General features: G+C 34.8%; 1 protein-coding gene across 4 annotated transcripts in view; it reads right to left on the bottom strand.

Annotated features, from left to right (window-relative positions):
- The window catches only part of PPFIA2 (PTPRF interacting protein alpha 2), a 293,356-nt gene that overhangs the window by 82,965 nt on the left and 194,026 nt on the right, over positions 1–16,365 (bottom strand). For all 4 annotated transcript variants that reach the window (XM_066183313.1, XM_066183312.1, XM_066183316.1 and 1 more), the window contains one exon: positions 13,299–13,373. In XM_066183313.1, the coding sequence (XP_066039410.1) occupies positions 13,299–13,373 (75 nt within the window). The remainder of the gene's footprint in view (positions 1–13,298; positions 13,374–16,365) is intronic.

Genomic DNA, 16,365 nt, shown 5'->3' on the forward strand with positions numbered 1-16,365 from the left:
CTTCAGTTTTGAAATGCTTTAGTTTTTCCATTCAGCAATGCAGGCTCTGAGCTTTACAACCAGGTATGTTTAAAAGGGAAAACATAGAATTTGGGCTCTATTTTCACAATAGCTAGGAGTTAATACACCTATGGAACATACAGCACATTGTAATCAACACTAGCCATACTTTAAGGGAACAAAATAAAAGAAAAAACTCTTTTCAGACTGAAGAAAATAAGTTTAGGAGACAGGGAATGAAGTCATCAGCCCAAACAATGCACTTTGGGTTCACTTTGGGGGAAGAAAAAAACAACTTTTTAAATTTTTTTTTTTAACTTAGCACTTTGTTTTCTCGTCCATTCAATGATGTAAACCAAAAAAGAATCAGTCAAATTTTCAAGTAGGGATTTTTTTAGCACAAATTTCACTTTTAAACTAAAGACTGACGACTTCTCAGCTAGGTGTATTTTCCATTTGCCTGGAATTTCAGTGTATTTTATTGCTGTTTAGGGGTGAGTTTTATAGAAACTTTACACAATTGAGTCCTTTAAAACCTCTCCTGACATATCAAGAAAAAATCTACTTTATTAAAACAAAAAACTGTGGGAGTTATGAATAATACATATTTTCAACATATTTACATAATGAATTCTCCCTTTTTGAGATAGCTGATCTTTTATTAATATTGCTGTTTAGCTATCATTGTTACGGAGAAACACTAATCACAGTGAAATCATCCTCATGAGGGAGCCTTGGAGATCAGACAGTAGTAGAAAGTCAGACGGTAATGAAAACAAATCTTGCATGTTTATGGGTAGGTAGCACACCAAGCTCCAGTCCCCAGTTACACATATTTTACCATTTAAGTCTTTACCTCCTGTGCTTCAAATTCTGTCAACAAAAGCTAAAACCTCTTGCTTTTGCAGCTTCTGGCATGTCTTGATTATTTTTTTCTTATGATCTTGACATTGGCACTGCTCTCTGCAATCCTGCCTGTATGGTGGATAGCACTTTCAGACTCTGCTTTCACATCACTGAAGCACACATAATGAATGACAACATGCAAAAATGACTGGAAATGCTCTGAATCTGTGGCAGATTGCTAATTTTAAATGGAAAACATGAAAATAGGAACCCCATGGACCTTTACTGTTGACAGCCTGTACTTGTGATAACTATTGATGAGGTCCTGGCTATCAGGTTTTATTGACACGCCTGCGGAGGTCACTGGTGCTGGTGACAAGGGCACTGTGGTCCAGGGGCACTGTGCAGCTGTGGCACTCAGCTGGCTGCAGCAGGGCACTGACCGACCACAGGACCTCCTGCTGCCTGTCTGCCCATCACTGAGCCCTGACTCTGCCTGAACTCAAAATGTCTGGCTCAGCAGGCATTTTTGTTCTTTAAAAGTAGTAATACACTCACATTTCAGGCTGGTAATAAGGCAGTAGGGTTTATCGCTCTCCTTTGCTTCATTATGAATTCTGGACCAAATTGTTACTGTGTAAATACCTGACTTGTGCCATTAAACGTACTCTAAAGCATGCATCATTTATTTCTGTAGCAGCACTTAGAACAGGAGCAATTAAAAGCAATGATGCAGGTGCTATTGTGAAGAAGAGTATCTGTCAAGATTTTTCATAGATTACCAGGTGCATTTCAGTATATTTTCTGCAGAAACCCTTATTGAAGTAAACAAAAATGCACTACTTTTAATTTGTCACAAAATTCGTATGAAATACAACGCAGTGAAAGCAGTCTTTTACAGAGACAAGGACAATAGGAAAATAGTAACAAATATCAATTACATGGTTGAATTATATTGTGTATTTGACACCTGCTGACTAATTTCTCTCATTTTTCTTTTTTTTCCTTACCAAGCTCAACAAAATAGCAGCAAAACTATTGTTGTTTCATTATTATTCTAACAAAGACTACTATTCAAAATCTCTGGAGTGCATTGGTAGGGTCTGATTTCCAGCTTGTCAGAGCTGAGGATGGATTTGGCAGAGACATTATAATGTTCACTCTTCTCAACAATATACGAGTTATTGAAACATGTATACATAGTGTGCATGTATATATTTAATATTTATGATACTATATACACACATATTTGTACCTCAAGGGCTTTATGTAGTTGTTCTCAGTACATAAAGCATTCAATTGAAAAGTGCCCCTGTTTAACATCTATAATTCAGTTTGAAAAAGAGTGTTTAGCTATTTTCACTGCAAATCTGCTTTCCTCTTTTGGTTACACCAATATGTGTCCCTATGAGTAAAAACAGTCTTCCTCAAATGAAATTATGTATTTGTCTGCATATTGTCACATAGAGATTTGAGATTGTTTAGATTTATTTTGACTGGACATGTCTGTTATGAAAACCACTATTCTGCATGTATATTCAGTTTTATCACATTTTCCTATGCAGTGTATCTGTATTAAAATCACCACCACTGCTACTGATTGTAGAAAACATGAAAATAGACAACAGATAGATAGGATATGAAAAATATCCAGAAAGGAAATGAACCTTATCCTAGAACTACAATTAAACAATATCAAAGCCATGATCTGCATGTACAAACTGAAGAAATCCCTACTTCAGCCTCATTCCCACTCTGTTGAAATTAAATCTCAGTAGACTGAGAAAAACTCTGTATTTCAAGTATTAAACCAAATATACCCATTTAATTTCAGTCAAGATCTCCATGCTTTTAATAACATTCTTACTGGTAGTAATTTATTTCCCCAGTTTTCCCCAATAAAGGTCAAGGATATGGGCTTCACTGATACAAATTTTACCCATTTTTTAATTACAAAGGACATTCCTAGTGTGTGGCATTTCTAAAATAAAGTTTTTATCCTAGGATTATTGCAGAATGAAATCTAATATGACAGCCTTTTCTAATGTAGTGGAATGACACATACGGCTTCCTTTTCTCCTTGTTTTTGTATGCAACCACATATTCTACATGATTAAAGGTGTCTGAACCACACTCTCCAGGTGCCAAGTCAAGCAAGCAGGTTCCTTTCATACAGATTGAACCAAGTCAAATCCTCTACAGCTCCTCTTATAATAATTTCACCTATACACTAATGGTCCCCACTAGTATAATGAAGATTATCTATTATTTACTAAGGTTGACATTTCCTAGTCCAACCCCCCCCCCCCCCCCCCAAATTTTTACATTTTCGAATTCCAAGTAAAATTATTTCTATTTTTATTTCTATTACCGGCAGATGATGGTTCGTTTGTAACCATTGCTAATTAATCAAACTATGAATTTGCAGAATACTTTTAGAGCTGCATATGCACTGTAGGCTTGAGATGATCCAGTAGGAAAACAAAAATGATACATTTACTGGTTCATATGTTAATGGGAATATTGATTAAGAAATATGAACCTAGTGAAGCTTAAAGCTGATTTTATTTATTGACCCTTGTGATCAATTTGAACATTTTACACAAATTCAGCTTGTAAGGCCTATTCACACATTAAAAATTATTATGGAGGGTAACAAGCATCAAAGATACTATGATCTTGTTATACTATTTAAAATCCGGTTTGAGAGTTAGTAGATGATCTTAAAAAATAATCTAATATTTAACGAATTTACAGAAAATTGACTAATTTTAAAGAAGCACATTGAGCAAATGTTAAAAAACCCCATTATTCCAGCAGATTAAAAACAAAGGATAATGGGTATGTGTTTTGTGTTTTCATCAAGATGGATCTGCAAAAAGATACTTAACGGTAAAGAATAATTTTGTCTTGCAGTCCAATATTGCAAGTCTAATTCTTGCAATGAAATTATCTTCAACAGCTTTAATGCCTCATTTGACAAATGTCCGATGACCCCAAAGGTGACAAAGACAGAAAGATAAGCAGCTATGTTCTGAAACCTGAATTCATACCTCCAGTGCAGGATAAAATGGCATCCATTTCAAAGTTTATGATTCCCAAAATAACAGATCAAAGAGAAATGATATATTCTTTCTGATGTCTCATGAAAGGCGCTCTGTGAATACTGTGAGCAAATTAACCATTAGACATTAAAATTTTCATGGATGTACTTTGTACGTGTAATAGTGACCTCTGCAATGCATGTCAGCTAAGCACACCTTTACCTATGCACTATGTTCTTTACTTTAGGAATTCAGTATGTTAAAGTAAGGCATTTGTTAACAAGACCTTATGAAATCAGGTCTGGTGAGAGTGGCATTCTATTCATATGTTAAGCTCTCTAAACAGATTGCCAAACTGATGACACAAAATTCAAACTGAAATTACCCTGGTGTCTAATCTCATGCTGACTGTGAACAATCATAAACTGACCATATACAAGCAACCATCCAATTTCATTGATCTCCTGGAGTTTTCAGGTGTGCTGGCAAACACTTGTGAAATATGCTCAACTACACATCTGGCTCATGGAATCCCTGTATTCTCTCAGCTTGTATTTCTTTGGCTGCCATGCCATTTCCTCTTTCTCTGTATTTTCTGCTTTGGGTGAGGAATGTGTGGTAAATTGGAAACCCACAAAATCTGTGCTGGAAACTCAGATCTTTCCTATTTTTTAATTCCCTGGAATAAAGTAGAGGAGATCTATTTATCAATCTCTGAGGCATCTTCTTCAGCTTCACAGAGCTCTGTCATATATTGATATACTTGCTGTTGTGCAGAAATATCAGGCATGCTCTGTGATCACTGTTTACTGATTAATTTAAAACACTGTACAGATCCCCAAAATAACTCAAATAACTCAACCTCAAGAGAACCAGTAAACTGTCCATAAATGCTGATTTATTGCAGACTGGTTGTGCTATTTGATGAAGAATACTGTGTCCTACAGTTATTTAGCTGCAGGACCTCAGGGAGAGCACTGTCACTTCCTGCCTGCCTGCCTGCAGCCCCAGCCTCTCTTCCATTAGGAAACCAGGCATGGAGCTGCGGTGAGGGGTCATGTACCCGGTATTTAACTCCCAAGCATGGAGTTACAACACAGTGAGTGTGATAAGATCATACAGTGTACCAGGATTTGTGCAGGGTCCCAGAACAACAATTGTGTGACAGAATGTGCACCTGAATAGATGCCACTACAGCCATTAGCTGCCAAAAATCAAGTTATTCAATTTAGCCAGGTCTATCTATCAATACTTTTGAACCCATTAACTACTGGGTTGTATCCTACTTTTTCTGCTGTAGAAACAAATAACCCATCATCCCACCTGAACCAATCTCTATCCTTTTAAGAGCAAGAATATTTGAAGAGAATCAGATGAGCGTGAGTCCTGTGAGACACTTTACAGAGCTCCTGTGGTAGTAAAAACAGTGATTGTTGCTCGCCCCATCTATCGTACAGGTCACTGGGCTACCTGGGCTTTACAGTCATGCTGTCCAGCCAACAGCTGTATGAGCAATGGACACCATGAGACAAATTTATACTGTTAAGTGCTACGGAGCAGGAACCATGTTTCAGTATTTTATTTCCCAAAAAATAGCATCCTGCTCCTCTACTGGAGCTCTGTTGGGAGCATTGTAATGCGGTAATGACCATAGTAAAAATGTGCAATAAGAACACTTCCATATGAAAGTCAAAACAGAATATATTGCTACTAAATAAACGACTATATATTTATATTTCTACAGCAATCTAAATTGTAATTAAGATTTGGCCACAGTTCCTAATGCATTGAAAAATGCAATCTTCCCACAGGCAAAAGTCTGAAGACTTAGGCAACAAGTATTAAAAAATGAGAATATAACATTTAAACAGAAGAATAGTATGAGTATTTGTAATAGAATTTGTAGTTAGATTTCTTATTTTTATATTACAGTAGTGGCACCTAACTTGTTTTCACAATGGGCAATCTAAAACAAATGCTTTTGAAGCACAGACACAGACACACGAAAGAATATACAGGAATAGCTTTTTGCTCATTTTGATGAAGATGCTAATTTTATAGGAAGTTTGTGCTTTAAGGTCTAAAGGAAACTGGGAATTTTTAATCTCTAGTCATCATTTATTCAGTAAAACAAGGCATTAAATCACCGAAGTTTCTAATCATGGGGGACCAAGGTTTCATTAAATCAAATATTTCTGTCAGACATAAAAATGGAGTAGATTTGAAGAGATTTGCAAAAAATATTTCAAACATCAGTCTTACTGTTCTTTTAATGTATATTTCAACAATTGCTTCATAGCTGCACTGCAGGTTTTGGGAGAAGAGTAAAGAATGAGGAAGTAGGAAGTCACAGTTTGACATCGCTCTTTTACCTTTTGCCATGCTCCCTTAAGCATTATTTCACTGATCTCAAATTTTTCTCTTCCTTTAATGCAAATAACAGCTTACAATAGTTTAAGAGCAAAGTATGCATGTTTTTGTTAATACACAGGAAGGTGTCATAGCAAAAAAAAACCTGAGAGGCTGAAAACAATCTCAGGATATTTTTAAAATAAATTAAGCAGAACAAAACTCTACTCTTCAGTGATAAATCTGTGACACTGGGATTTACTCAAGTCACAAATCTTTATATTAAAAAATCCCATAAAGAATTTTAAACATAAAAAAAATGAAGAAGAACTAATTAGCTATGACACAAAATCCTGAGGGAAAAAAAAAATCAAAATTTCAGTGGAGGTCTTTAGTAGCCAGATTTTTTTATCTCAGTGCAAGGGTCTGAATCCTTCCTTAACAGCTGTAAAACTCTGAAGCAGAATACATTCATACTTGGGATCTTAGAATATTTGGAAAATATAACCAGAAATAACACAATTGTCTTTATGACATATTATTCAAAAGAATATAAAAAACACAGAAAGAAATATATACAAGCTAGCAAACATTCAGTATAAAACATTTTATTAAAACTATTAATCACACTGTCTTTGTGAAGGAGTAAAAGCCTTCAGTCCTCAGCTACGTTTCCTTAAGTGCTCCATGAACACGTGAGCACAGACCACGAATCATTTCTTACAAGTTGGTGCCTTCTAAAGAACACATTGGAGGCATTCAACTTTGACAAAAAGACAGTGCAAAATGAGAACATGGCATTGGTATTTTAGGATTTGTTACAGCTGGCCACATGCTAAATGGAGGGGAAAGAGAACACAGCATTTCAGAATGCCTTTTGAAAACACCCTAAGACATTTGGGCAGCAACACATTTCTGCTCTCCAAAACCATTTCAGTGAAGAAGACCAAGGTTGGTGAATGTATTTAATTTCTGCATTGCACACACTACACTGTGTACACATAAATACACTACACTATATGATGTGTAATGTACACTACACTATAACACATAAATAGGCTTAAGGCACTAAAATTTTTGCATAAAAATACTAATATCTGCAAAATCATCATCTGCTGTCATGGTAGAAAATGCACGTTCTTTTAGCAGCCAAAATCTGAAGATTTTTCTCTGTGGAAGTTACTAAGGTACTAAAAAACCACTCTTGCAAATGCAGTAGTGATGCTCATCTCAAATATGTCAATAGAAATTATTGTTCTTTGGTTGCTACTTGGAAAATTGACTCAGACATATTCTGCTCTGTATTTTAGTGAAACCACAAGATTAGTGAAAAAAGGTGATGGCGATGCAAAACCAATCCTGCTGCCCTCAATATTCACAAGGGATTTTAGTGCTTTTTTTTCCTCTGAGAACTCAGATTAGAATTAATTGAGGACAGAAAATGAAATATTTATGGCAACTTAACTGACTATTTCTTGTGCTTAGTTCTTTTTCACTTTGTAAAAAAATTAGCCAATGAAAGCTGTAGTGCTGCTGTATTAATTTTGAATCTCTTCAACTGCCATGTTACACATACTAATTCAAATGTGTAGAGAAATAAATTAATGCTGTAAAGCATGTAGTAAAAGAAATAATCACCAAAACAAATCATCATTTTGTATCATTGCCACATTTAAAACTTAAGGGCAACAATAACTTTCTGCAGAGGTAACATTTAATTAGATGGCTAAGGTTAAAGGCGGATTTAAAAAGCAATTATATATAGCATTTAAAGTACATTTCAAATCAAGATATTTTTAATTATGGGCAATTTTGCAGAAAAGATATATTTTGCTACATTTACATAGTGATTTAAATTGAAGTTAAGACCACAAACAATATCTCTTTAGAATCAGACCTCTACAAATCTATAGCTTATAAAGAAATTAAAACAAAAATTAACATATAGGAGAGAGTTCAAAAAGCAGTGACTTGCAGTTGCACCATTCTGAGAAAATATGGTGAAAGGAGATAGTGCAGAGGAAGGGTGTTTCAGATTCTTTGCAAAAAAATGTATGCCTCAAGTCATCAGAAACAGATATAAGTCATCTGCCTAGCCTTCAGAAAAAAGAAAAGGTCCCTGAATTCCACCCAATTTCATCCAAAGTTTTGATATGCATAATTTCTGGATTGATTAAATTTTTTGTAAATTATATGTTCAAGAAATGCACATCTATTTTCCCCAGAAAAAATATTCCTTTTACAACACTTTTACTACAAAAATCACTTTGAATTGTATTTACACAGAAAGCCCAAGGCCATCAAGAAATCCCCACTAAAAAAAGGCCTTAACCTAACAGGAAATGAAAAAGTTAGGCATGGAAATATGTTTTCATATGCAACCATGGGTAAAAGGGACAAGCCACATTTAGCTAAGACTTCACTTTGAAATACATATTTATATGAACTGCTACAGAATATTTCATTAGCAATAATGATACCAAAGTCATGTCTACAGCATCCCACATGGTCAAGCCAAAACTGACCTCAGCTGTAACAATTTTACTGCATTTTTCACTGTGTTCTTGATGTGCCCTGAACAGTAGAAGTTTGGCAATTAACATGGTATTTGGAAGTTCTTTGCTGAGTAAGTGGATACATTTTCTGCTGTCTCTGGTATGGAACATAAAGAATTAGGAATTTCAAACCATCCTCTCTTTTCAGTGATGTAAATAATTTATGAGTGCTTTCATAAATGCTAGAAAATTAGCATTAGGGTACCCTAATGAATGAGCCAACCCACTGTCAAGAAGAAACCCAGAAACCCACTGCCTAAACAGGAGAAAGTTTGCAGTTTTACGAAGCAGTGAGCTTTGGTCCAAAACTCCTGCAAGATCTCTGAGAGCTGCAGGAGTTAAATTTAGCTTTAACGTCAAGTAAACTTTTGCAGAAGCAACTGTAACAGTGAGGCTTTGAAATGAACCCTGAATGTTTTAAAATATAATCTATGTATCAGTTGACAGAGGCAAATAAGGTTATTTGACATTTGGATATAGCATCGGCAACTGGAACAAATGCTGAGGAAAAGCATATGGTAATACAGTGATATATACAGTCAAATCAGTAGTTTCTGTAATTTAATATTCTGCAGTCCCAATGTTTTCTGGGTTCCTAAAGAGTATCTTTGAGGTCATAAATGTAAGTAAAGCTATATTTTTCATGCCGCAGTTTCTACTAATGAGGAAAGATGGAAAAGCCAGCCTATTAACCGGAAATGAAATAGGGTTTTGGAATGCCACTTATCATATGATTCTTATTAACACAGAAAGGTGTTTCAAGGGATGGAAAATTGTCTAAAATGAACAGGAGAAAATTTATGTGCAAATTGAGCATAGCCACTAAAAAAAAAAAAAAATAATTCCAGTATTGTATTAACTGTGTGTAAAGCTTGATTTTACAAAAAAAGCGTTGGGAAAAAAAAGCTTTAAAGGTTGTTTGGTTTCTTTTTTAACTATTTGTTGAAGGCTCTGGGAAACAGGGAGATCTGCTAATGGAAATTGCAACAGTTGTCATTTAACACTGCACAGTGCTGCAGAAATGGATTTAAAAGTGTCACCATGGGTCATGGTCTATAATCTATGTACTCTTGAGCTGTGGAAGATGGTAGCACTTGGGTTCCTGGGAATATAGGGCACTAATGACTAACCTTGGTGTGCTGTTTGCATGTGTGTAGCTTAGCATACTTTTAACAATGATTCACATTTGTAATGGTAATAAGAGTATTTCTAAAGCTGTAGAACAAAAGTAGTTATCTTGTCAGTATTTTAAACATTAAAGTTAATTCCCATTAAGATCGTGAATGACAAAACTTTGAAGATAAATTCACTTCTCTTGCCAATGAGATTCATTCTTCTCAAAGTAGTGTGTAAAAAGGAAGCTAGTGAGCAGATCGTTGTTCAACTTTGCAAATATTCATACACTCACTGAAAAACATCAATTTTCCCGTAAAAATATTCACAGAACACTATTATACCACAGAGCTTTGTTATTGGATGTCCCACTTGCAGCTTGTCTAATTGCTAACTGCAAATTAGATAATGAAACTATTGGAGAGACCATAGGTAACATGGAAGAAGATGAGAACCAGCATAATTATAAAAGCACCTAAGGGGTAAGCAAATTTAGCTATGTATTACAGTAATTTTAATTAAAAACAGGAGGTAAATTTCTCAAAAAAAATTGTTAACAGTATCTTTTATTCATCTTGTCTACAACAGACATAATGAACAGAACATCTGCTAGTCGTGAACTAGAAATGGCTTTGAGTGCAAGCAGCATGAAAAAAAATGCAGGATGAACGTGGAACTTTATTGTTGCATTAATCTGGCCCCTGCCTGCACAAAAACTCACTAACAGCAATTCAGTTTGCTGCTATATATAACGGCCCCTTCCACAATCACTAATCAGTTGCATCAAAATAAAATTTATAGCCAAATAACCTTTTCCCCTAGGAAAACATATATTTAACGAATTTTTAATCCACTCTTTAATAAAATATAAGCTTTAATAAAATATAAGCTCATAACACATAACCCCTTCTCTATTACCGTTGTGTAACTACATGTAAACATTATCTACACAAGCTGAGCTCCCCGAACAGGTCCTAATGTCCACCTCAACTGCTCTGGAGTTTAGAGTGTGTTACTACTGCCTATCCAATATTAAGCGCTTTCCAAGACTGTTACCAACTAGAGCTGAAATCAGCTTTGCCTTTTAAAGATGATTTCACTCCCTTTGTGAGGTATGCAATATGCCACAAAGACTGTTAAATGAGAGCTTAGTTACCACCTAATGATGGGGAACTACAGTTATTTTGTTTTTTTTTTTTTAAATATAAGAATATTTCCAATAAGTACTCACGCGTGTCTGCAGTTTCTCACTGTTGCTGTGTCAGAGCCACAGCCACAAGCTTTCAGGGAAAGGGAGTATCTTAACATTTACATTTCTGCTACTCTGTCATATACCTAAACACAATTTGTTAAATCAGGGAACTAATTTACTGTCATAATTTTCTGTTTAGATATAGTCCTGAATATAGTACACTCTTAGAATAAGTATGAGAAAATGGATATGAAAGAAAATACTGATTCTCCTGGAAGAACAGACACCAAGACAGGACTACAGAAATTACTGAAAACCAGATATTCAATTCCCCCAGAAACTTAGCCCATTTATTTTCATATATAGTACAATAAATTTTTGAAGTGTTTTATTGCCTGTGGAATTTACTGTGGAATTTAGCATAAAACTAGATTTAAATACTGCAGTGCTTGAATTAATTTTGTCTTACTCAAATAACTAATTATGTGAAAATTATCTAACTCTTGTTCAAATGCATAACTGTTTGAAAATCATCCACTTGTTCTCTTCCACATCTCTTCCCATTTCACTGGTTTTTCATTATTATTTAATTAAGTTTCAGTTTTAACAATCCCTTAAAAGAAACTGCAATAAAAATATTCAGATTGTGTTAATGGTCATGTTATGCTTAATTGATTCAGTATCCCAAATGTCTTCAGTATAATGTGGACATAAAAATTGTTCAACATTTCTAAGGATTTGGGGCGAGAAAAGCTATGGAAGTCCTATTTCAATTTAATTTATTTGTGCATGCTTTTATTCCTTACTGTCAAAAAAGTTTCACTAAATTTTTAAAATTACACATTTTAAAAAGCAAGGCAATTCTCTAAAGACCTGGTCCTATGCCCAGGGAAGTGAACTTGGATTTAATTGGATGGTGAGTAGGAGGGATTGGAACAGTGCAGTGCATTTCAGTTGGCTTGACTACCGAAAGGACTGCTTGCTATTTAAAAGACGCTAGTGCAAACAACAGAATACACAAGAGAGTGTAACTATATTACTCAAACACAACTTTTCTGGATCTTTCTGAAAGAGGAATCTTATTTTTTAACAGAAAATGCGCAGTTACTTCAGAGAGCAAAGGGATGAATCAAAATATTGTATTAATAATTTATCGTACTTGTAAAAAAGAAGTACTAATATATTAATTGAAGATCCTGCTTTTAAGACGTAAGTTTAGGAAAGTACTTTTTCCAGCTTAAATTAGTTAAAAATACTTTAGGAGTCTCTACTTTACATTATCATACACATTATTCTGAATTATGGGTATTCCACTTTCCAGGAACTGTTTGGTAGTGTTTGAGGTTGTCTCTGGCTTCTGTCTTAACCCTCAATAAAATGACACCAAAAAAAGTCCACAACCCAAAATTGTTTTAATCTAACTTTCTTATCTGGCTTATTTTTAACAGTGTCACGTGGATTCAGAACGCAAGGGGAATGGTAAAATCACCAGCAGACTCCATTTTTTTATATTATCTGGGCTCAAAATCACCTCTCTAGGATGGAAACTTTCTTTCTATATCTGTGTAGTTTACAGCTGTTCAATACAGACACGTTTCGCTGTTCATCCTTTCAAACAAAAAGAGAATAGTCTGCAAACAGGAAAAAATCTCTTGTCCAAGTTCACAATAGTTACACGGCAGCACAGGACACCATGATACATTGCAGTTAAAAGGCAAGAGACAAACCTACATTACACAGTCATCCATAATCCTTCCTTCATCAACGTTAACATTCATATAATGAGTATATATAGAAGAATGTGTGTTTTACTTAATTTTATAGTAAAATGGAAATTCAGGTTATTGAATTGTTTATAGCATCTGACATATTTGTTGGCTCACTCCTTTTTCAAGACCAATAAGAAATTTGGGAATCTGTCACTAGCTCTTGGATTTTAGCTTGCTTGCAAGGGAAAAGAAGGAGGGAATAAACTGTTAAACAGAAGGTTGTATTAATCTCACGACCACCTTTAAACAAGCCCCACTGAGAAGCTTACTCAGAATGTAATTTTTCTTTAGTTTTGTTTCATTTTGGTTTTGTTTGTTTGTTTTGTTGGGTTTTTTTTTTCTAACAGTTTTGAAGAAAGTGACAGGGAACACATGGGACAGAGTATTAGCGAAATTTAATCTCAAAAGGGGAAAAAGTGTTTTATGTTACCTCCTGGTTAGCAGCAGCTAGTTCTTCTTCCAGTGCAGAGACTCTTTCTAAAGAAACCCTCAGTCGTTCCCTTACCTAGAAGAAAAATCAAAATATGTGCAGTAACGTAATTTCTATTAGTCTTTAAAGATTATATAATCTGCCATATGCTCTACTGTATGCCCTGCCACTCCATTTGCAGGCATGTGTGTTGCACCCTTTCATGAGACATACTGTGAGTAAACATTTAAACCTAACTATAGGAAAACTTAACCCATTAAAATAGGTGCCAAACTTTAAATGCCACACGGCTGTTCCACAGTCTGCCTGTAATTTTATGGAACACACAGCGAAGGAAAATAATTTAAGACCACATTAGGCATAAAAATAAAACTTTCACAAACATCTTTTACAAAGGATAAAGAAAAAAAAAATTTTGCAGATGTTTAAAGCTCACTCCATGGAAGATAACTAATCTGTTTATAGTAACTGAATGCAGTAAATTCATTGAAAAATAACTTGCAGCATTGCCTTCAGGCCCATATACTAGAGATCTTTTATATCATTATGCATTTGTTTCAGTGTTGCAAAAAGTCATAAACAATGTATACCCTCAAAAGCAGAAAATGCCTCTGTGTTTGCACCAGTTTCATAAATAACCTAATCTGTTCAGAGGATGATTATGATCTCAATTATTATTAGTACTAGCATTTTAATTATTGCTAAATATTGATTATTAATAGCTAATATTAAATTAATACTAAATGTGTCTGAAGACACATTCATAGCTGATTTGTCTGGCTCATTGTCAACTCATGTAGCTCATGTAACCTAAGCCAGCAATGTAGCTGCAGTCTCCCAGCACAACCAAAGGCAAATCAGACCTGAAGTGACCTCCAGGACTGTGTGTGACCCTCTCTCCTGAGTGTTAAGGGACCCTGACACTAACCTAATCTACAGAAGTTCATTAGGCACCTCACAATAAATGAGTTTATAACCTGGCTAATCAGTCAACACTCAAGGTATATTTCTTTACATGTTCCAGCTACACCACAGCAATGCGGTTCCAGCTGCTGATCCACAGATGTTTAAGGCTATTAGCAATCTTTGTAGGGTAAGGTAGCACATACTCTATTAGATCAAGAGATGTAGCTGGAAAATAAGGCAAAAAAAAAATCAGTCTTTCATTTACAAAAAAACATGACACATTTTCATTGTTTTCACATCCTCGACAAATACAGGAGATCCCTAAAAGAGCTGTATATGTTCTAATGCTCTCATATTTTTTCCAGTGATAGCTCTTAGTCTAATAAATATTACCTCTCCTTACACTTCATTTTCACTTACTACTGATAGAAATGAGATTTTGCAAACAAATTCGCTATATCCCAAGAATGGATTAGACTTTGGTAGATGAAAATTAGTTTGCAAAACTATAATCCAGCATGTTCACTTGACTTTGAAAATGACTAAATATAAAGATGAAATACATATTCAAGAAATGAACACCTAAAAATAAAACTATTCATCCTTTTTAACAGGTTCAAATATAGTTTTTATGCAGTACTTTGAGGCTTTTGTTCCTCTTTACATAGTTTATTTAAAACAACTAGTGAGGGGTATAGACCTGCCTTCAAGATGCCTGATTTCAGCTTGTCTAACCACAATGGCAGCTGGTATACAACAGCTTCTTAACAAAAATCTCAGATAAAATATTAAAAAAAAAAAAAAAGGAAAAATTACAAACAAAAATTACAAAATTACAAACATCTGGCTTCCATCCCTTTGGCTGTAAGCTCTGCCTTGGGACAACATAATTGAGAGAAAATTCACAAGCAGACAGTTGTTAGAAGTCAAAATGAAATACAATGAGTTGTCCACTTCACTTGAATTTTTTTCTGAAACCCCCATGCTTTCAAGTCCAAGTGTTTTATAAAGGAGAATGTATTTTAAAAAATACATTATAATATGCATAACACTGACATTCACTTTGGTGCTAGAATTTGCAAACTAACTAGGCCACATTACTAAGGATGTCATAGCTCTTCTTCTGGAATCGGAAAAATTATCCTTAAACTTTACGCAATGTGGAACTGTTGAACTGAATCCTAGTGGGTTTCATACAACCATTTTAGAGCTGGTAAACAACACTTCCTCTAAACAAGAGACCGCTCTGGATACACTATTTTTTACATGGCAGTTCAGTTAACCTAGGTAGAGGGTTAATATTTCTATCCTGACTATTGAGCTATTACATTCAAATAAATTTCTTTTCATTCCTGGCTTATTGTCAGTGACTGCACTGAACATTACCAGTGTAAGACAGAGCAACAGTTGGATGTTGTTTCCTTTGCCTTGCCTTGCCTTACCTTGCCTTTCTTCCACATTCACAGTTAATACACTGCCTTTTTTTATAATGACCTAACCAAAATTGCAATCTGATGGCTCTTATTTGTTCTCTGAATCTGACAGTTGCTAAAGGAACTGAAGGCAATTCTACCTTGGCACAGAAAATATCTTTTTTCCTTTCATCTGACCAGTGAACAACAAATTCAGATTTAAATTTGCCATAGTGACATTAGAAGGGCTGCAACTAATTCTTCATTTTCAAAACAAATAACAGCTGTTAAAGTTGAAGAAAATCTTTGATTCTATTAGTAAAAAAATAAAGAGTTACATCAGCACTCTGATCTGAAGGAGAAATATGCTCTGGTTTACAACCCAGAAGCTGTAACTTTACTTCTAACTTTACATTTATTTCTCAGTCATACACAAATGTATTGCAAAGGATTTTTATTGGATTTCCCTCTAAGTTTATGTTAACAGCAAAAAAAAAAAAAATCCCAGTCAGTTCTGAGAGATGCAGGAAAGGTTGTTGTTCCCATGTTGTTGGTCACTATCTTTTTAAAGAAAAAGGAACTGGAACAAATGCGAACTATTTTTATCTGACAATATTTGTTTGGGGGTTTTTTTCATATGATGAATGCCAATTAGTGATTGTCATATTATGCTGTTTTCTGGAAGTGACAGTGAGTAACTATAGTTGTATAAGAATTATCTTAGTGAGATCATGTGTATCACTTCAGAA

This window comes from Chamaea fasciata, unplaced genomic scaffold (assembly GCF_029207755.1).
Source record: "Chamaea fasciata isolate MVZ Bird 193981 ecotype frontalis unplaced genomic scaffold, bChaFas1.0.hap1 SCAF_5, whole genome shotgun sequence".
In the NCBI taxonomy this organism is placed as follows: domain Eukaryota; kingdom Metazoa; phylum Chordata; class Aves; order Passeriformes; family Sylviidae; genus Chamaea; species Chamaea fasciata.